Here is a 20,863-nt window from a genome sequence, read left to right on the forward strand (position 1 = left end):
AGCAGTATAGCCACTCATTTCAAATTTATAATTCAGTGATTTATTCCCCCCCCCCCCCGGGGACAGGGTCTTATTCTGGTTGCCCAGGCTGGAGTGCAGTGGCGCGATCGTGGCTCACTACTGTCTCCACCTCCCGGGCTCAGGTGATTCTCCCACCTCAGCCTCCTGAGTAGCTGGGACTAACTACATTCATGTGCCACCTCACCTGGCCGGTTTTTTGTATTTTTTAATAGAGACGGGGTTTCACTGTGTTACCCAGGCTGGTCTTGAACACCTGGACTCAAGCAATAGGCCCATCTCAGCCTCCCAGAGTGCTGGAATTACAGGTGTGAGCCACTGGGCCTGGCCTAATTCAGTGATTTTTAGTATATTCACCGAGTTGTGCATGACACTTTTATTTTCATCATCTGAAAAAAATCCTTTACCATTAACAGTCACTCACTATTTTCTCCTGTAGCACCCCAATCCTAGACATCACCAGACTGCATTCTGTCTCTGGATTTGTCTGTTCTACATGTTCCATTAAATTGAAACATATAGTATGTGATTCTTTGTGCCAGGACGTTCCTTAGCATAATGTTTTCAAGGTTCATCCATGTTGTAGCATGAATCAGTAGCACATACCTATTTATAGCCCAATAATATTCCATTATTTTTCTTTACCTGTTGATGAGTTGATAGACATTTAGGTTGTTTACATGTTTTTACTGTTAAGATAGGACTATAGTGAACATTGTGTGGATTTAAGTTTTTATTTCTCCTTGGTATTTACCTAGGAGTGGAATTCCTGGGTTATATAGTTTACTTTTTTGTTGTTGTTATTTGTTTTTTGTTTTTTTGAGATGGAGTTTCACTCTTGTTGCCCAGGCTAGAGTGCAATGGCATGATCTCAGCTCACCTCAACCTCTGCCTCCTGGGTTCAAGCAGTTCTCCTGCCTCTCAGACTCCGGAGTAGCTGGGATTACAGACAGGTGCCACCACGCCTGGCTAATTTTGTATTTTTAGTAGAGACGGGGTTTCTCTATGTTGGTCAGGCTGGTCTCAAACTCCCAACCTCAGATGATCCACCCGCCTCGGCCTCCCAGAATGCTGGGATTACAGGCGTGAGTCACCGCACCCGGCCACTTTTGTTGTTTCAAGAGCAATAGGTCATAGCAGAAAAAGACCACGGTTAGCTTTGTTTTTAAAGTTGCCTCCATATACTAGGCTGCTGGCAGGTTTCATTTGGTGGTTTTAAACTGTTACTTGGCCAGGCACGGTGGCTGACACCTGTAATCCCAGCACTTTGGGAGGCCAAGGTAGGCAGATCACTTGAGGTCAGGAGTTCGAGACCAGCCTGACCAACGTGGTGAAACCCCATCTCTACTAAAATTATAAAAAGTAACTGGGTGTGGTGGCACACGCCTGTAATCCCAGCTACTTGGGAGGCTGAGGCAGGTGAATAGTTTGAACGAACCTGGGAGGCAGAGGTTGCACTGAGCCAAGATCACGCCACTGTACTCCAGCCTGGGCAACATGTTGACAGAGACTCCATCTTAAAGGTCATGTGCTTCCAGGGGCAAAAGCCTTTCAGGAATTTGCTTCTGTATCTTGCTGTGATTTCAGATGGAACACTTTAAGTTCTGTGGGCTTAGTTTCCTCATTGTACACCCCTTCTAGTACTAAAATTTTAAATGTCTTTGACTTTACTGATCTCACATGTACTTTCATAAAGAACCTGAAGTTGCTTCAGTAGACTGTCAGCCTGATGTCTAGAAAGTCCATAGTAGTTCTGTTTCTCTGCCCTTTGAATAGTTTAATATCTCTGTAAACTAATGATTTAAAGAAGTGATGGACATCAGTCACCTCTTGGGGAATATTGACAGGCCAGAAACTAAAACACTGCCTGGAAGATTAACAATGATAATGGATGATACTCCATCTCCCGTAAAAATAGTGAGACTTGAGTAATGTTTGATGTCACTTGTCTTTCTAGGATTACTTTGATATTGTGAAGAGCCCCATGGATCTTTCTACCATTAAGAGGAAGTTAGACACTGGACAGTATCAGGAGCCCTGGCAATATGTCGATGATATTTGGCTGATGTTCAATAATGCCTGGTTATATAACCGGAAAACATCACGGGTATACAAATACTGCTCCAAGCTCTCTGAGGTCTTTGAACAAGAAATTGACCCAGTGATGCAAAGCCTTGGATACTGTTGTGGCAGAAAGGTAAGAAATGTGTTTCAGATTTGACTTTAACTTTTCTAGAATACCTAGAATAATATAGTGGTGACTGGGATAAGAGAATATCCTGCTTCTGGCTTTGACATGGCTTTTTTTTTTTTTTTCCCCCTATTTTTTCTCTTTGACAGGGTCTTATTCTCCCAGGCTGGAGTGCAGTGGTGAGGTCATAGCTCACTGCAGCTTCAACCTTCTGGGCTCAAGCAATTCTCCCACCTCAGCCTCCTGAGCAGCTGGGACTACAGCCGTACGCCACCATGCCCGGCTGATTTTTTAAATTTGTTTTGCAGAAACAGGGTCTCATCGTGTTGCTCAGGCTAGTCTTGAACTCCTGGGCTCAAGCAGTCCTCCTGCCTCGGCCTCCCAAAGTGCTGGAATTACAGGCATGAGCCACCTCTCCCAGCCGACACAGTCTTTCTCTTAATGTGTGCCACAGTAGTAATATCTCTTAATATGAAATGGGCTTTCTTTAAAGGCATTTTTTCAGAGTGGCAGTTGTATGGAAAAGTTGACTAATTAAATAATCAACAGACTGTTAGCTTATCTGGAGTAGGGACATTCTTATATTCACCTGTGGGTGCAGATTCCTCAGCATGTGCTGGCTTTCTTGTACATACCAATTCACATTATTGGTTTTTTGTTTTTAAAATAAGACTATGGTCTTGCTGTGTTGCCTAAGCTGGTCTGGAACTCTTGGGCTCACGCAGTCTTCCCACCTCAGCTTCCTGAGCACTGCAGGCATGTGCCACCCTGCCCAGCTATTCCTGTTGGGTTCTTTGGTAAAGTGATGGAAGGATATGACTGCTAAGCCTACCTCAGCATTTTGAAATAATGTAGTAGTAAACTGAGAATGATTTTCAGGAACTGAATTAGCCCATCATTATTAACATAAATGAGAACTAAGACACCACTGACTTCTGTTTCTGATTTGCCATTCTTACTGTTCTAGCTTGTCCTTAAGGCCTCTGTGCTTTTTAACAAATGGTTTCTTTTGCAGTTGGAGTTCTCTCCACAGACACTGTGTTGCTACGGCAAACAGTTGTGCACAATACCTCGTGATGCCACTTATTACAGTTACCAGAACAGGTAAGCTTGGCCAGGTGTGGACCATGGTCCATGTGTCCACATGTCTAGGGAGTGCATGCGGATGGGCCAGCACACATAGAGTCATGGTTCATGTGTATCTTGCTTGAAGACAGCTGTATAGCACAAGTTCTGTTTTTTGCCTTCTGCCTTTGTTTGCAGAATTATAAAATTTTCTATCAGAGTAGCCTTACATCAGTTACCTGGGTTCCTCCCAAGAGCTTGAGAAGTTAAGCAACTTTGTGAGTTGTTGGCATAGATGGGTCTATATCCCAGGCCCCACTTCTCTTTCTACTGTGTTTTTGTTGATCACCACAGCCTGAGGCAAAACTGAGAAGATTTTTAAACTTTTAACTGAAACTCACTAGACAGCTTTTTGGAAATGTTTCCTTTTTATATGAGGCCTATCCCTAAGTAGTAGTTATTAGAATATATGAAAACAGGATTCTGGAGTCTTTTCTTTGCCTCATATTAAGCAAATTAAAAGGAAAACCTCACATAGCTCTCTGTACCTTACTTTTCCCAACACAGCCTTGTATATGACAGAGGATGATTTGAGTCTAATAAACGAGGCACCTCTGCGTAATTTTCTCCTGCCCAATCAATGGCTGTAATCACATAAATCTCATTCACTAATCTATCTTAACCACAATTTGTCTCCTGTTTTCAGTGATCATCTACAAGTATAGCTTGCATCGGGTGTTTATTTGGGGCTCGGATACAATAATAACAAGGCTGGATGATATTAATACCCTTTATTTGTTTGTTAATACCAAATCTATGGTGTTGGTTTTTGCTGAACTTGTGTGTTGCAGATGCATTTCTAGCTTTGAAAAGTCACTTAAACTTTTTCTTTTATTTACAAAAAGTTAGGCGTGCTTCTAATGCTTTATACACCTAATGCTTTGATTTTGCAGTGAGTAAAAATCTAGCTCTTTACTCATTTGAAACCTAGAAAAGGTGGGACTCAAGTTGTTATAAGTACCTTATGTTTAAAAAAGCAAGTAACTTGACATGAAACTTTTCTCATGTTTACTAAAACAGTAGTCTAAAGTGTTTATCTTTGCACCAGGGCATCTTTAATCAGGTACCTGCACACATCATTTCCTTTTGAAATGTATCACTTGATGGCTGTAGTCAGTATTTAACTGCTTGTGCAGGCTTTTCAGTAAACAATTTTTTTTCTTTGTTTGTTGAGACAGGGTCTCATTCTGTCACCTAGGCTGGAGTGCAATCTTAGCTCACTGCAACCTCCGCCTCCTGGGTTCAAGCGATTCTCCTGCCTCAGTCTTCCAAATAGTTGGGATTACAGGTGTGTGCCACCATGCCTGGCTAATTTTTGTATTTTTAGTAGAGACAGGGTTTCACCATGTTGGCCAGGCTGGTCTCGAACTCCTGACCTCAGATGATCCACCCTCTCAGCCTTCCAAAGTGCTAGGATTATAGGCATGAGCCACCGTGCCTGGCAATGGTTGTTTTAGATTATTGTTTTCTGCAGTTGTATCTGTAGTGGGCTTTTGGGGTGGGGAGTGGGGGGCTGTGGTTTTTTGTTTTGTAAGTGGGAAAAGAGGTGTGATTCCTATATTTAGGTAATGAGTAGCAGTTCTTCTCTCCCTGGTATATTTATCCTTCTTCCTCCTTTTGATTATTTACATCACATAGCGTTAATTGCTGAAATGAAAGGATATGGGTCTGTGTAATTGAAACTTTTGCTTTTATTTGCAGTAATCATTTGCTACTTGTGATCCCATTTGAGATATTTAATGCTAATCTGTGCTTTGCCTTGGCTTTCTGCTTTGTGTTGTTCTGTCTTGCTTTTATGTTTTTTGTTGTCTTGCAATCCCTCATTTCTTCGTTTGTTTTGTGTTTTTTTTTTCTCCCTCATGCTTGTCGTTGTCTGCACTTGGCTTTGATTGCAAAAAAAAAAAACAAAAAAAAAAAACAAAAAAAAACCAAACTGTGGGGCCCATATATCTGCATCATTGAATGTCCTTGTCGCCGTTGATGACCTGCTCTCTGCTCCCGTCCCCCTCCTTGGCCTGCTGTGATTGGTGGCTTCGTTGCTTGGCTTGGGCTGTGTTGTGTGAACGGAACAGTTCACCCCAGTATGGCCTTCTTGCCGACAGGTATCATTTCTGTGAGAAGTGTTTCAATGAGATCCAAGGGGAGAGCGTTTCTTTGGGGGATGACCCTTCCCAGCCTCAAACGTAAGTAACTGCATTATTTTGAAAAGTGCTAATTAGTTTAGTTTGTTGTCCAGTGATTATACACAGGCTTATTTCTAAATGAACTTAAGCTATGCTGTTGAATATGGTAGCCATTAGCCACATGTTGCTATTTAAATGCATATTAATTTAAATAAAAATTGTTTATCACATGGACTACTCACATTTCAAGTGTTCTGTAGCTATCTGTGTCTGGTGGCTACCATATTGGTCAACACAGATAGAGAACATATCCATCATAGTAGATAGCTCTATGAGACATCACTGAATTAGGGAATATGTCAGCAGTGGGCAGTCATCTTAGTTCTAGTAAAAGTATTCTGTATAGGAAGCAATCAGCTTCTCTTCGAAAAATTGGAGGTTAGTACAAGAAGACATCATTATTAACTGTTCTGAGTTTGAGGGTAATTGAACTGATGACCACCTTATACCCTTCTCTTGTAGGTTAACAGAAGACCCAAGTCACAATTGTAGTGAATAATACACTTTAACAATATGCCGGGGTTTAAGAGATTTGCTTGTGCTTTGCAGTCTCACGAGCTCTTACCATTTGGTAAATGGCCAAGAAAAAAATTTCAAACATATAGTCTAATAGTTCAATCTCTGGCCGGGCACGGTGGCTCACGTCTGTAATCCCAGCACTTTGGGAGGCCGAGGCGGGCGGATCACGAGGTCAGGAGATCGAGACCATCCTGGCTAACACGATGAAACCCTATCTCTACTAAAAATACAAAAAATTAGCCGGGCGTGGTGACAGGCGCCTGTAGTCCCAGCTACTCGGGAGGCTGAGGAAGGAGAATGGCGTGAACCCGGGAGGAGGAGCTTGCGGTGAGCCGAGATTGGGCCACTGCATTCCAGCCTGGGCGACAGAGCGAGACTCTGTCTCAAAATAAATAAAAAAAGAAAAAAGTAACTTAAGATGTAGGCAGTCATTAGAATTCAAACTGGGACTGTTTAAGAAGGAAAAACTGTTTAGTGTAATTTTAGTATTGAAGGTGCATATTTACTTCTGTTTAGGATGTTGCACAAAAATTTGGAATTCTCTTGTTCCTAGTAAAAATGGGGCTTCTGAGAAAAGCTGGTTAATTTTTCTAAATTGGGTTCTAAAGATAGCAGTGTCTGGGTGCTAGCTAGGAGAGTAGGTACTAGGAGCCTTTGATCCTTGAAACATTTTGACATTTGGTTAAGCCAGGAAGGTTAGCTCTAGGGTAAGTTTCCTTGATGCAGGAAGAGACATAAGCCTTGTCATTGAACTCTCAGGTGGCTTACCAAATATTCTAAACCTTAAGGCAGTACATCTCTAACTTTAAAAAGAATAGGAACAAGACCCTTCCCAATACTACAGGCCTATAGTGGACCCAAGTGTCTGTTTCTAACTCCCAGATTGTTCTGGTGCTGCTCATCTTCAGATTGCACTAGTGGACCCAAGTGTCTGTTTCTAACTCCCAGATTGTTCTGGTGCTGCTCATCTTCAGATTGCACTTGGAGTAGCAAGACAGGCCATTCAGGAAAATGCTATTAACAGAGATGAATGAATCTCTAGGCCATAACTAGTATAAGAAATGGTTTTCAATGTGGACATGTCCTCATTTTTATAAGGAAGTATAACAGAAGTCCAGGTTGGGCCCCCTAATGTTGATTCTAGTTGGAGAATGTGGATCCTAGTTGGAGAATGGTAAGACTGTTAGCTTTTGTATGTAGTGAGGCTATGAGCAGTGTGTTATGCTGGGTTTCAGGATGGGAAGCCAATGATACCTAACACCAAGAGTAGTAACAGACAAGATTTTAAAAGGAAAAGAAGAAATAGTATTTCTAGTTCTTCCTGGGTTCTCCATTTCTGATAAGAGGAAATTTATTTACTATGAAGTCCTATAGAATATTCCTTTACATAAACATGCATTTTGTGTGAGCCAAGAATGCACCTATTTAAATGTGTATTCTTAAAAAACCTGAATCTCTTTATAATGTGAAGTTTGTTCCTTTGGTTAGAACAGCAGTCAGATTGCTCATCTCTATCACTTTTTCTCATTGTGTCCCTTTTCTCTCCTTAGTACAATAAATAAAGAACAATTTTCCAAGAGAAAAAATGACACACTGGATCCTGAACTGTAAGTACGATCCCCTTGAATAGTCAGTACGCTTTGGCTTTTCTTTTTCCCTTTCATTCTCTTGAGGTTTGCATGACCAATCAGATGATCCTATATTCTTGGGCTAAATCTACATAACATACATCTAATGGATAGTAAAACCATGGAAAACACTGAAGTACTAAGGAACATTATTTCTTAATGTTAATTTTAATATTCTTAATGTTGAATGTGAAACATTAAAGATCTAAACTTCTAGTTTGCAGTGAGGCCTTTTAGATCATGGAGGACTGACATGTATGTTTTCTAGATGTTCCTAAAATGGATGGGATGGTATTTGGATTTATTTGGAATTTTCAGCACCAGGAATCTGTCTTAAAAATTAGCCAGACTTGGCCGGGCGCGGTGGCCCACATCTGTAATCCCAGCACTTTGGGAGGCCAAGGCAGGATCACCCGAGGTCAAGAGTTCGAGACCAGCCTGGCCAACATGGCAAAATCCCGTCTCTACTACAAATATATAAATTAGCTGTGCGTGGTGGTGCGCGCCTGTAATCCCAGGGAGGCTGAGGCAGGAGAATCGCTGGAACTCGGGAGGCAGGGGTTGAAGTGAGCAGAGATCACGCCACTGCACTCCAGCCTGGGCAACAGAGAGAGACTCCGTCTCAAAAAAAAAAAAAAAAACCAGCCAGGAATGATAGTATGTGCCTATCCTAGCCAGGTAGCTGAGAGGCCAAGGCAGGAAAATGGCTTGAGCCCAGGAGTTTAAGGTTATAGTGAGCTGTGATCATGCCACCCACTCCAGCCTATACAACAGAGACCCTATCTCTAAAAAAAATAGAAACTTTATTAAAACTGTTTTCGGTTCTTTGGTCATGACCTTGGCTGTCTTTGTCAGAAGTCATAGGAAATATTGCAGGTTTTCATTTGGTTAAGTTTTGGGGTTAATTTTGGAATTGGCTCTGCTCTTCCAGGTTTGTTGAATGTACAGAGTGCGGAAGAAAGATGCATCAGATCTGTGTCCTTCACCATGAGATCATCTGGCCCGCTGGGTAAGTCTTACGTTGTTACTTTCTCTGGAATTTTTCTTTATCATGAATATTAACAAGTTTTTTATTCTATGCAATTGACTGTATTATATCTTCAAAGTTACTATCTTTAAATTGTTTTCTTTGGGTTTGGCCACGATAATTATAGTTCGCTTTTTAAAAATTAAGTAACCTAGTATCCAAAAATAGATTTTTATCTTATTTTTATGCATTCTTAGCCATATAAATATATTTTATTCTGCTGGATTGTTTATTAAAATTATATTGTAGTTATTACACGTCAAAAGTAAATACCTTTGGCCAGGCGAGGTGGCTCACGCTTGTAATCCCAGCACTTTGGGAGGCCGAAGTGGGCGGATCACCTGAGGACAGGGGTTCCAGACCAGCCTGACCAACATGGCAAAACCTCGTGTCTACTGAAAATACAAAAATTAGCCTGGTGTGGTGGTGCACGCCTGTAATCCAGCTACTCAGGAGGGAGGCTGAGGCAAGAGAATCACTTGAACCTGGGAGGGGGAGGTTGCAGTGAGCTGAGATCACGCCACTGCACTCCAGCCTGGGTGACAGAGTGAGACTCTGTCTCAAAGAAAAAAGTAAATGCATTTGTTCAGGCATCTAGAAACTAGGATCATGCTGCTGGCATGATCAGGTCTGGCCCTGGTAAGGGTCACCATTTGGTTAGGGCAGGAACAGCAAGTTATAAGGCTGTAGTCATAATGTAATTGCCTAGTAAAAGGGAGGGGCCATCGCTCTGTACAAGAGGAACTAATCCCAGCCATGTTCCAAAGGAAGGGGGCATATGGGACATCCAGTGCCTCTCATTAAGATGGGATCTCCATGTCTTCTGCTCTGTTCTTGGGCTGATTGTTGTTCCTGATTTGGAGGTTACAAGAAAGGGCAGGCTAATTGACAGATTTCACTTTTCTTTTTTTCACCGTTATTTTCACATAGAAAATAACACTAAGGAAAATAGGTGATGGTTTAGTGGATACTTTATTTTCAGTGTGACTTGTCTTTTAAGCGTGCCTTTTTAGTGCTTTCCTTAACAGATTTCATAAGAATGATTAAGAGACTTCTTGTGGTTCTTCTAATTTAGGATCAGTCAGCTGAATGAAAATAATCTGTTATTACTGTGTTAAGCTTGCTTTTTCTTAAAAGTAATTTATGTTCATTATAAAATTTGAATAGTATGACAATTTATAAAGTAAAAAGCGACAGTCTCAGCTTCTCTCTTCCCACCCAGATTCCTCGCTACAGGAATAACACTCTTTTGTACATACAATCATACGTTTTCTTTTTTCTTTTCTTGAGACGGAGTTTCGCTCTTGTTGCCCAGGTTGGAGTGTGATGGCGTGATCTTGGCTCACTGCAACCTCTGCCTCCCAGGTTCAAGCGATTCTCCTGCCTCAGCCTCCCTAGTAGCTGGGATTATAGGCATGTGCCACCATGCCCGGCTAATTTTTGTATTTTGGTAGAGACAGGGTTTCATCATATTGGTCAGGCTGGTCTTGAACTCCCGACCTCAGGTGATCCACCCACCTCGGCCTCCCGAAGTGCTGGGATTACAGCATGAGCCACTGCGCCCGGCACATTTTTTTGATTTACATGTAATTTTTAATTTTTAATTTTTGTATTTTGTTATAGGCCATAGACTTTTTTTGTTGTTGTTGTTAAAGAGTCTCACTTTCATCGCCCAGGCTGGAGTGCAGTGGTGTGATCTCAGCTCACTGCAACCTCCGCCTCCTGGGTTCAGGCAATTCTGCCTCAGCCTCTCGAGTAGCCTGGATTACAGGCACATACCACCATGCCTGACTAATTCTTGTATTTTTACTAGAGACGGGGTTTCATTATGTTGGTCAGGGTGGTCTTGAACTCGTGACCTCAAATTATCCACCCACCTTGACCTCCCAAAGTACTGGGATTTCAGGCGTGAGCCACCACGCCTGGCTGGTCATAGACACTTATTTATGTCTGCTGCATTTTTAATGGATGCATAGTATTCTGTAACATACTATAATCCATTTATTTACTTGGTTGGTGAACAAGTTTATACAAGAAACTCTACTTAGAGACAAATATCATGTGCATTTGCAGTAAGTGAATCTATTGGTTCTACTCTCAAAATGTACTTTCCAACTAGTAGCATATAGGAAATGTCACCTCTTAGGATTTTTCTCCCCAGTCACATTAGCAAAACCTATCTTGATTTGTAATCCTTGATCATCTTTTCCTGTGTAAGCCAATTTATATGCCCTTCATGTTTCTTCATGTCTGTTGCTTGTTTTTCAATTATCTTTTTTGTTCTTACTGATTTCTAAAAGCTCTTTGTATATTAGTTTTATTAACTCTTCGTTAGAAATTTAGAAATACTTCCGCTAGATTGTCTTTGGAATTTTAACTTTTTGTTAGTATAAATTCAATGGTTTATCTAAGTTGTGTAAGCAAAGTTTTGGTTTACATTTAGATTCGTCTGTGATGGCTGTTTAAAGAAAAGTGCACGAACTAGGAAAGAAAATAAGTTTTCTGCTAAAAGTAAGTTTTATTCTTAAAGGTAAATTTTGGCAAAACTTACCTGAAGCCTAGATAAGAAACCATCCAAAGTGAATTACTTTGTTTTTAATCACAGTAATAGAGTAAAAATAAAATAATTCTATAATCTCCTTATATTTGATCTGCAATATACTTTTTGGTGTGAAATTTATTAGACCAAAGAAAAAAATTTCCAAGGAACGGATTTGTAGAATGCACAAGATACGTGTTTTTCCTGTTCCTATATTTTTCCCTATTTGGGGCATTTCATAAAGGAGGAATAAGGTGTGGAAATGATTGGCCGGAATTGCCATCCCTCAGTTTGTTTATGTATTATTTTTTATTTTATTTTTTGAGAGTCTCACTGTGTCACCCAGGCTGCAGTTCAGTGGCATGATCTCAGCTCACTGCAACCTCCGCCTCCCAGGTTCATGTGATTCTTCTGTCTCAGCCTCCATTGTAGCTGGGACTACAGGCATGTGCCTCCACACCCATAGTTTTAGTAGAGATGGGGTTTTGCCGTGTTGGCCAGGCTGATCTCAAACTCCTGATCACAGGTGATCCACCCACCTTGGCCTCCCAAAGTACTGGGATTACAGGCGTGAGCCACCAGGCCCAGCCCCTCAGTTCACACCATTTATATGGGCTACCTTTTGGCCTTATGTGATTCTTTTCTGTTGTGCCAGGAGGATGTCAAAAATTTTATCATGTAATTAAATCTAAATCTAATCTAATAATCTAAATGTAGTATTTGATTTAGTTTTGGGGTGTTTTACTGATCTACAGATTATTTTGATTCTTGTAAGGTTTCTCAAAATGCTCAACCTTTGTTACTTTAAAATATTACTGCAATCTAGGCGAAGTACATAGAGATGTTCATTGTTTATATATTTGTGTGTATATATATATATATATGTTTGGTTGGTTGGGTTTTGTTTTTGTTTTTGTTTTTTGGAAACAAGGTTTCACTGTGTTGTCCAGGCTGATCTTGAACTCCTGGATTCAAGCAATCCTCCCACTTCAGCCTCCCAAAGTACAGGGATTAGGATTATGGGTGTGAGCCTTGTCTCCTGGCCATTGTTCTATTTGTTTGTTTTTGTTTTTTTGTGTTTTTTTGAGACAGAGTCTCGCTGTCTCAGCTCACTGCAGCCTCTGCCTCCCGGGTTCAAGCGATTCTTGTGCCTCAGCCTCCCAAGTAGCTGGAATTACAGGCGTGCACCACCATGCCTGGCTAATTTTGTATTTTTAGTAGAGACGGGGTTTTCAGCGTGTTGGCCAGGCTGGTCTCGAACTCCTGACCTCAGGTGATCCACCCACCTCAGCCTCCCAAAGTGCTGGGATTACAGGCGTGAGCCACCGCACCCAGCCCCTGTTATGTATTTTTATAAACTCTTCCAAAATTGGAAATTTTTCAAAATGAAAAGTTGGGGAAAATGATGTTTAGAAATTATTGAGTACTGTGTCTGCTTTAATAGCACATGTATTAAAATTAGAATGATATGAAGATTAGCATGTTCGCTGCACTAATATGACATGCAAATCTGCAAAGTAGTGACTGCTTTGCTATGATTTTTTAAAATTTCACCAAGTTATCCTGTTTGTATTGAAAAAAGTACAAATGAGATTTGAGGTTGAACCTTAAGACTAACAATAGTAAATTTGCACCTCAGTAATTTAACTTTTACATTCCTAGGGTTGCCATCTACCAGACTTGGCACCTTTCTAGAGAATCGTGTGAATGACTTTCTGAGGCGACAGAATCACCCTGAGTCAGGAGAGGTCACTGTTAGAGTAGTTCATGCTTCTGACAAAACCGTGGAAGTAAAACCAGGCATGAAAGCAAGGTATCTAGTGATTTCACTTTTCTTCTCCTCGTGGATCCAAAATTGCTCATACGTGGTTACTATTGGTGATTTCAATCTGAATGAGTTATGTTGTGGTTCCCCCACCATCTCAATTGTATAGGTTTGTGGACAGTGGAGAGATGGCAGAATCCTTTCCGTACCGAACCAAAGCCCTCTTTGCCTTTGAAGAAATTGATGGCGTTGACCTATGCTTCTTTGGCATGCATGTTCAAGAGTATGGCTCTGACTGCCCTCCACCCAACCAGAGGTATGACTAGCTCACAGTGGCTAGCTCCAGATTTGTGTGGGAGTTCCAACTTATAATAGGTGGAAAAGCATAACAAGCAAGAAAATGTTTAGTGTGTTTGGTTTGGAAATGCAAAATCTCAAGTGACCAATAATTTTAAAGTGAAACATTAAAAAGCAAACCCCCAAACAAAATAACCACTCGATACTGCTTTTCTGTGGTCATAGTAATAAAGGATATGAATAGCAACCTGAAATTGGAATTTGAAAACAAACGTACTACTCTTCAGAAAATGAGCTTAAATCTGGATTAAGTAGCTCTGTGAAAATATATCATACAAATAGGGTGGGAATTTCTTTTCTCCAAAAATAGTATAAAGGCAATAATAAAAATGTATAGGGATCACCAAATACTGATTGATGTGTATGTGCCAGGCACTGCTAGTTACTACAAATAGAAGGAAACCACAGGCTCATTGAACTTTCCTGAAGGGTTCACGGTGGAGTCGCCTACCTGCCTGTGATGAGCTTCACAAATAACGATGTGAGCAAAGAGCCTGGGAGAGTGAGAGGGTGTTATTAGGCACATGGAGTAAAGAACTCATTATGTGACCTGACTTTTTTTTTCCTCTTCATTTTGTATAGGAGAGTATACATATCTTACCTCGATAGTGTTCATTTCTTCCGTCCTAAATGCTTGAGGACTGCAGTCTATCATGAAATCCTAATTGGTTATTTAGAATATGTCAAGAAATTAGGGTAAGCATATTTTGATAATGGGTTTTTTTTTTTTAACTAGCATGGCATTCTGGTGAGATATAGGTTAAATATGCAAATATATAACTCTTGGCCTTTTTTTCCTCATTTTAGTTTTTACCTAACAATTCTCTCAACTTTGTTGGAGCCCCTTTGAAGTTAATGTTGTCAGTAGAGAGAAATGGATATGTTGGCCCTAGTTTCACCCATCCAACATTAGTTTTGTTTGTAAGCTAAGCCATTGGGTCCCCTTTGCTTTGAAGTTTGATTTGTGCCTCTCATTTGAGGGCAGAATTTTAACTGCCTTTGATCCTTTTACAACCTGGGTATCAAGACCAAAAACAGTTCTGGAGATACTTCTTACCTTTAGAGTATGTATGTCATTGGAAACATTCACTCCCTCATCTTGAAGTCTGTTTCTCTAAACAGTGTGCCTTTTAATTTAGCTCTCTTGTTAAACGGGTCCATTTTCCTTTGCAGTGTAATCTTCATTTGGTCTTAACATGCAAACTTAGGGTTTTTGGATCCAGGGCTAAGTCATCCACTTTGTGGCTGAGATTCACAACATCCCGCCATGGCCTCCAAAAATAAGTAGGCAATATGAGATCCATTGTTACTACTGTGAGTTATGCCTAATTTTGGCCTCACAATGTTAATCTCATTCTGGGTTATATATACACTGTGTTATCTTGGGAAAAATTATTGGTGTCTATATCAACTCCACCTTGTGGTTTAAAATGTAGCCTTCTAGAATAGATTATCTCTTTTCCTTAATGTTTTTTCTCTTTGTATTGTTAGTTACACAACAGGGCATATTTGGGCATGTCCACCAAGTGAGGGAGATGATTATATCTTCCATTGCCATCCTCCTGACCAGAAGATACCCAAGCCCAAGCGACTGCAGGAATGGTACAAAAAAATGCTTGACAAGGCTGTATCAGAGCGTATTGTCCATGACTACAAGGTCAGTTGGGACATGGGGGCCAGGTGCTGACAATAGATCTGGAAATGCACTAATGTTGCTGCTCTGTATTCTGTCATTTAACTTTTTTTTTTTTTTTAAACAAAAGTCTTGCTTGTTCTACCTCTTGCATGTAATTCCTAAAAATGCTAATTTGATTGCTTTTATTTTGTATATTCAGAATTTTTCAATGTAAGAAAAACCAGGTTTTGAAGAGTGGTAGATCAAGAAATCCCTGTTTTAAACATGTAACCAAAATTTTATTTATTTTTGGGGGGAGGGTGGGGATAGAGTTGGGTTATCACCATGCTGCCCAGGCTGGACTTGAACTCTTGGCCTCAAGCAGTTCAAAGTGTTGGGATTACAGGCATGAGCCACTGTACCCGGCCTTAAAATATATCTTTTTGTTTTGGTTTTTTGTTTGGTTTGGGTTGGTTAGGGTTTTAGGGGTGGGGGTGTTTTGTTTTCAGACAGGGTCACTCTCTGTCACCCAGGCTAGGGTACAGTGGCATGATACCTGCTCACTGCAACCTGTGCCTCCCAGGCTCAAGCCATCCTCCCACCTCAGCTTCCTGAGTTGCTGGGACTAGGTGCACACTACCACACCTAGCTAATTTTTGTATATTTTTTGTAGAGACAGGATTTCACCATGTTACCCAGGCTGGTCTCAAACTCCTGAGCTCAAGTGATCTGCCCGTCTCAGCCTCCCAAAGTGCTAGGATTATAGGCATGAGCCACATCACCCAGCCAAAAATATATTCTCCTTTTTTTTGGACGGAGTTTCAGGCTGGAGTGCAATGGTGCAATCTAGGCTCACTGCAACCTCTGTCTCCTGGGTTCAAGTGATTGTCCTACCTCAGCCTCCCGAGTAGCTGGGATTACAGGCATGCACCACCAAGCCAGGCTAATTTTTTGTATTTTTAGTAGAGACGGGGTTTCTCCACATTGGTCAGGCTGGTCTCGCACTCCCAACCTCAGGTGATCCACCCGCCTCGGCCTCCCAAAGTGCTGGGATTACAGGTGTGAGTCACTGCACCTCGCCAAAAATATATTCTTAATTAACAATATTATGTTAAACATTCATAAATATAGGCTGTCTCATGATACAGACTTGTCTTCCTCAATTTAGTAGTTCAACTAAATAAAGAAGTTTTCCTAAGCAGCCCAGCAAATCATTCTGCAGCAGATAGTATTTCCAGTATTTGTAGTTTTGGTCATTTTGAACAAAGTTGTCAGTAAAAGCTGCTGAAATTCCAAGGATGGGTGTGAGGAGGGCATGCTTCATACCACGTATTCTGTGACAAGGAGTGGTGAGGGCCATGGCGTGCATGATGGCGCTACCACCCTGACATTGATCCTGGCAGGATAATTGCCACTTGGTTATATAAAGGCAGATAAGCTCCCTGTTTTTTGTGAGAAGAAACAGAAAACCGGAAATATTGACTTAAGGCCAGGCCTTTTCACTGTTTGTTTTTCTAAATACTCCCTGGCCTACGGCTTAGGTATCAAGTCTCTGCCAGCTTTCAAGACATTTTAAGCTTTCATGTTTCTTGTCAGCCATGATTATTCTGTATAATCAATGCTTTAAAAGAACATAGAAATTCCTACATGTACATGCATGTTTTCGCAGGATATTTTTAAACAAGCTACTGAAGATAGATTAACAAGTGCAAAGGAATTGCCTTACTTTGAGGGTGATTTCTGGCCCAATGTTCTGGAAGAAAGCATTAAGGAACTGGAACAGGAGGAAGAAGAGAGAAAACGAGAGGAAAACACCAGCAATGAAAGCACAGATGTAAGGGCACTTGAGTTTCCTTTGAAACTTCTATCATGATTCTAATATTTAATCCAGAAGTGCACTTAAACTTTCAGTTGGGTTTTAAAGCTCTCAGGCGTAAAAGAGCTCTTTAAGTTGGACAAGCAGCGTTGGCTTAGAGAGGTTATTAGGGTTCCGTTTCAGTGGTATTAAACTTTTAAAGCATCAGACCCCCTTTTAAAATGGCATCTCGGACTTTGAGTAATGTGAAATGATAAACTGAAGGAAATCCTGAAAAACTGATAGAAGATTACTTATCTGAAGGACTAGGTTATGAATATTATAGGCCTTGTGGGTCACCTATCTCTGGCACATTTTCTCTCTTTTAAAAACACACACACTCTTTTTAAATGTAAAAAACCATTCTTAGCTATACAAAATAGGCCTGAGCCAGAATTTACCTGTTAAGTTACTAAGCCTGGCTTAGTAACCTCACCAGTTATTTCCCCATAGCATATCTAGAATTACCTCCATTGAATTTAACTTACAAAAGGCACCCTTAAATAGTCTGTTAACAAACTCTTACAGCCTTGTCATTTAGTATTTGTAGACTCATAACATTTTAGAATATGAGTGGAAGGAAATAAAACCAAGGTCTTCTGGCTCCCCATTTTGATATGCTCTTCACTACCCCAAAGTGCCCCCCACTTCCTTGTTCCCTAGCCCCAATCTGGGATACATTCAATCTGCAGGGTCTGCACATTCTGTGGCCTCTTCTAGGCAAAAAGCTAACGGGCTGCCATTGCCTTAATGAAAGATCACTGGGAGAAAATTAGGTCAAATAACAACTTTAAGGAGAAAGAATAAGTGAAGAGAACAGCTAGTAAAATAAGTTACAGGCATAAGATTATGATATCTAGTTTTAAAGAAGGGAGATATTCAGTGTTAGTCCCAAATTACTTAACAAAAACCTTATTTTCTTGTCTCCTTTGTGCTACTCTGCAGGTGACCAAGGGAGACAGCAAAAATGCTAAAAAGAAGAATAATAAGAAAACCAGCAAAAATAAGAGCAGCCTGAGTAGGGGCAACAAGAAGAAACCCGGGATGCCCAATGTATCTAACGACCTCTCACAGAAACTATATGCCACCATGGAGAAGCATAAAGAGGTAAGATGCAGCCACCCAGAGTTGGGGAAAAACGGCAAGATTTCTGGCCAGGCATGGTGGCTCACACCTGTAATCTCAGCACTTTGGGAGGCCAAGGCAGGTGGATCACCTGAGGTCAGGAGTTCAAGACCAGCCTGACCAACATGGTGAAATCCTGCTCTACTAAAAATACAAAATTAGCCGGGCATGGTGGCACATTTCTGTAATCTCAGCTACTCAGGAGGCTGAGGCAGGAGAATCACTTGAACCTGAGAAGCGGAGATTGCAGTGAGCCGAGGTCACCCCATTGCACTCCAGCCTGGGCAACAAGAGCAAAACTATGCCTCAGAAAAAGAAATAAGAAATGAATAAAAACACTGACTGTTTGCTGGGCGTGGTGGCTCATGCCTGTAATCGCAGCACTTTGGAGGTTGAGGCAGGCGGATCACTTGAGGTCAGGAGTTGGAGACCAGCCTGGCTGACATGGCGAACCGAAACCCCGTCTCTACTAAAAATACAAAAATTAGCCTGGCGTGGTGGCACACACCTGTAATCCTTGGGATGCTGAGGTGGGAGAATCACTTGAACCTGGGAGGCAGAGGTTGCAGTGAGTCATTATCACACCACTGCACTTACAGCCTGGGTGACAGAACGAGACTCTGTTTCAAAAAATAAAAAGATTTAACCTTTCTGAAAGTGAATTAGTAAATAGAATTGGAGAAAAGTTAAACTTCCACATACGGACTTACAACCCCCTTCTCAAAACTTTTTGAGTTATTTCATCATTTACATTGTTTAGTTGTTTTTGTAGTCATTTGGGAAAATAACTGGGTGAGGTTTTTTTTCTCTCTCTTTAATATCATATAATTGATAACAAAAGCTATGAGAATTGAGGAGTAATTCCTGTCAGGGTTTGTCCAATGGTAGTAATCTCAATTGTTCAGTCAGTTACGGATCAGACTCCTCATTTTACTATCTCGGTTCTCAGACATATAATCAAGTTCTTATAGGAAGTGGTAATTAAGTTGAGAGGGAAATGAAGGCTTGATTTCAGGTTGTAATTCCGTACCTAAAAATTGGTTAACCAGTCTCTTTGGGAGAGAAATAGTTACACAAAATCTTTTTTAGAGAGGAATTTGTTATAATGATGTTATAATGGTAAACACCTATATACATAGGTGTTCAAAGTATCTTTTCCCCCACTGCTCCCCCCATCACCACCCCTTTTTTGTTAGCCTAGAATAATGGGCTACGATGTAATAATGGTAATAACCATTATCTCAGCCATGCTAGTGAAATGGAAGGATTCCTGAGTTCCAATACATTAGGTAATGATTATTAACAATTAATAGTTACTAGCTATTTCAAGCAGTAAGTAATGCCACAGAATCCTAGGCAGTTGGGAAAAGCCCTTAGAATATATTGTAATAGGTTTGACTTAAATTGTGGACACATTCCATGACTGTTTAAATTTAGGTTGTAAATCCAAGTATTGGCCTGGTTGTAGGGTGACAGAAGCAGCGAACGTTGCTGGCCAGAGACACTGTTGAGTGTGGCTGCCGGTGTGCACAGATGTGGAATAATCTGTTATGAGTACAGCAGTTTCTCACAAGTTTCTAATTTCTTAAGGGGGGATGTTTTACATTTTATTACTTTAATAGCTGTTTATAGTTATATACTAATTAATGTCAAATACATAGGTAATACCAGCTTTTTATACCTTTTACACTGATGGTTATGAGAATTGATGATGGTTACAAGTTTTTTCAAACTTCAACGAACAAGAATTTTATTGCTTTGTCAACAAGGACTTAAGATTTTTTATCCATTCCATTCCCTTCCAAACCTGTAGGAAAAGTTACACAGGAAAGTTGCATAGGGGACCTTCATGAGTCCAGGCCAGTTGTTTTTCATACTGTCTCCATATTTGGATTTGTCTGGTTTGTTGTAATTAGATTGAGGTTAAACCATGGATTGCATCTTAAAGTAGACTGCCTTGAGGCAAAATGTCCACTGCACATGGTGCTATACCTCACCCAGACCATTCTTACTCTGAAGGAGTTACTGAATGAAGGAGAAAAAAATCACAGGATGTGCATTTCAGTTCTATTTATAGTCAGTCTCAAGAGACCAAAGAGGTAAAGCAGGAAAAGGAGCAGGAGGCGTATGGTGGTGAAACTAACACAGCATTCGCCAGTCTCATCGTTGCTCAGCCTGCTGTACCTGCTCACACCTGTAATCCCAGCACTCTGGGAGGCTGAGGCAGGCAGATCACTTGAGCTTAGGAGTTTGAGACCAGCCTGGGCAACATGGCGAAACCTCGTCTCTACAAAAAATGCAGAAATTAGCCAGGCCTGGTGGTGTGGGCCTGTGGTCTCAGCTATTCAGGAGGCCAAGGTGGGATAATTGCTTGAGCCCAGGAGGCAGAGGTTGTAGTGAGCCAAGATCACGCCACTACATTCCAGCCTGGGGGACAGAGCGAGGCCCTGTCTCAAAAAAAGAGATTGTCTGTTTTTCAGGTCTTCTTTGTGATCCGCCTCATTGCTGGCCCTGCCGCCAACTCCCTGCCTCCCATTGTTGATCCTGACCCTCTCATTCCCTGCGATCTGATGGATGGTCGGGATGCCTTTCTCACGCTGGCAAGGGACAAGCACCTGGAGTTCTCTTCACTCCGAAGAGCCCAGTGGTCCACCATATGCATGCTGGTGGAGCTGCACACACAGAGCCAGGACCGCTTTGTCTACACCTGCAATGAATGCAAGCACCATGTGGAGACACGTTGGCACTGTACTGTCTGTGAGGTAGGCACCAGGTTGTGGGGAGGAGGAGGTGAGCTCTGCAGGGTTGTTCTGAGGGGCCATGCAGCCACGTGTTTTATATAGGCCTGTGGGATGGTAGGGGCTTGGCCTCATGTTTGAGGGGCAGAGCTGAAGAGGCTAGTTTTTGTTCTATGAA

At 41.2% G+C, this 20,863-nt stretch overlaps 1 protein-coding gene, 1 long non-coding RNA gene and 1 pseudogene across 3 annotated transcripts in view; 2 read left to right on the forward strand and 1 right to left on the reverse strand.

Annotated features, from left to right (window-relative positions):
* EP300 (E1A binding protein p300) overlaps nucleotides 1-20,863 on the forward strand; it is an 89,863-nt gene that overhangs the window by 65,634 nt on the left and 3,366 nt on the right. For both annotated transcript variants that reach the window (XM_054469909.2, XM_054469910.2), the window contains 13 exons: nucleotides 1,976-2,215; nucleotides 3,225-3,313; nucleotides 5,437-5,517; nucleotides 7,587-7,643; nucleotides 8,596-8,673; nucleotides 11,135-11,202; nucleotides 12,893-13,043; nucleotides 13,165-13,311; nucleotides 13,935-14,048; nucleotides 14,844-15,009; nucleotides 16,637-16,801; nucleotides 17,768-17,929; nucleotides 20,428-20,709. In XM_054469909.2, the coding sequence (XP_054325884.1) occupies nucleotides 1,976-2,215; nucleotides 3,225-3,313; nucleotides 5,437-5,517; nucleotides 7,587-7,643; nucleotides 8,596-8,673; nucleotides 11,135-11,202; nucleotides 12,893-13,043; nucleotides 13,165-13,311; nucleotides 13,935-14,048; nucleotides 14,844-15,009; nucleotides 16,637-16,801; nucleotides 17,768-17,929; nucleotides 20,428-20,709 (1,800 nt within the window). The remainder of the gene's footprint in view (nucleotides 1-1,975; nucleotides 2,216-3,224; nucleotides 3,314-5,436; nucleotides 5,518-7,586; nucleotides 7,644-8,595; nucleotides 8,674-11,134; nucleotides 11,203-12,892; nucleotides 13,044-13,164; nucleotides 13,312-13,934; nucleotides 14,049-14,843; nucleotides 15,010-16,636; nucleotides 16,802-17,767; nucleotides 17,930-20,427; nucleotides 20,710-20,863) is intronic.
* The window catches only part of LOC129023299 (uncharacterized), a 52,477-nt gene that overhangs the window by 13,858 nt on the left and 17,756 nt on the right, over nucleotides 1-20,863 (reverse strand). The gene's annotated exons all lie outside the window — the stretch shown is intronic.
* LOC129023753 (U6 spliceosomal RNA) lies at nucleotides 12,663-12,762 on the forward strand (annotated as a pseudogene).

Source organism: Pongo pygmaeus, chromosome 23 (genome assembly GCF_028885625.2).
Source record: "Pongo pygmaeus isolate AG05252 chromosome 23, NHGRI_mPonPyg2-v2.0_pri, whole genome shotgun sequence".
NCBI classification, from domain to species: Eukaryota; Metazoa; Chordata; class Mammalia; order Primates; family Hominidae; genus Pongo; species Pongo pygmaeus.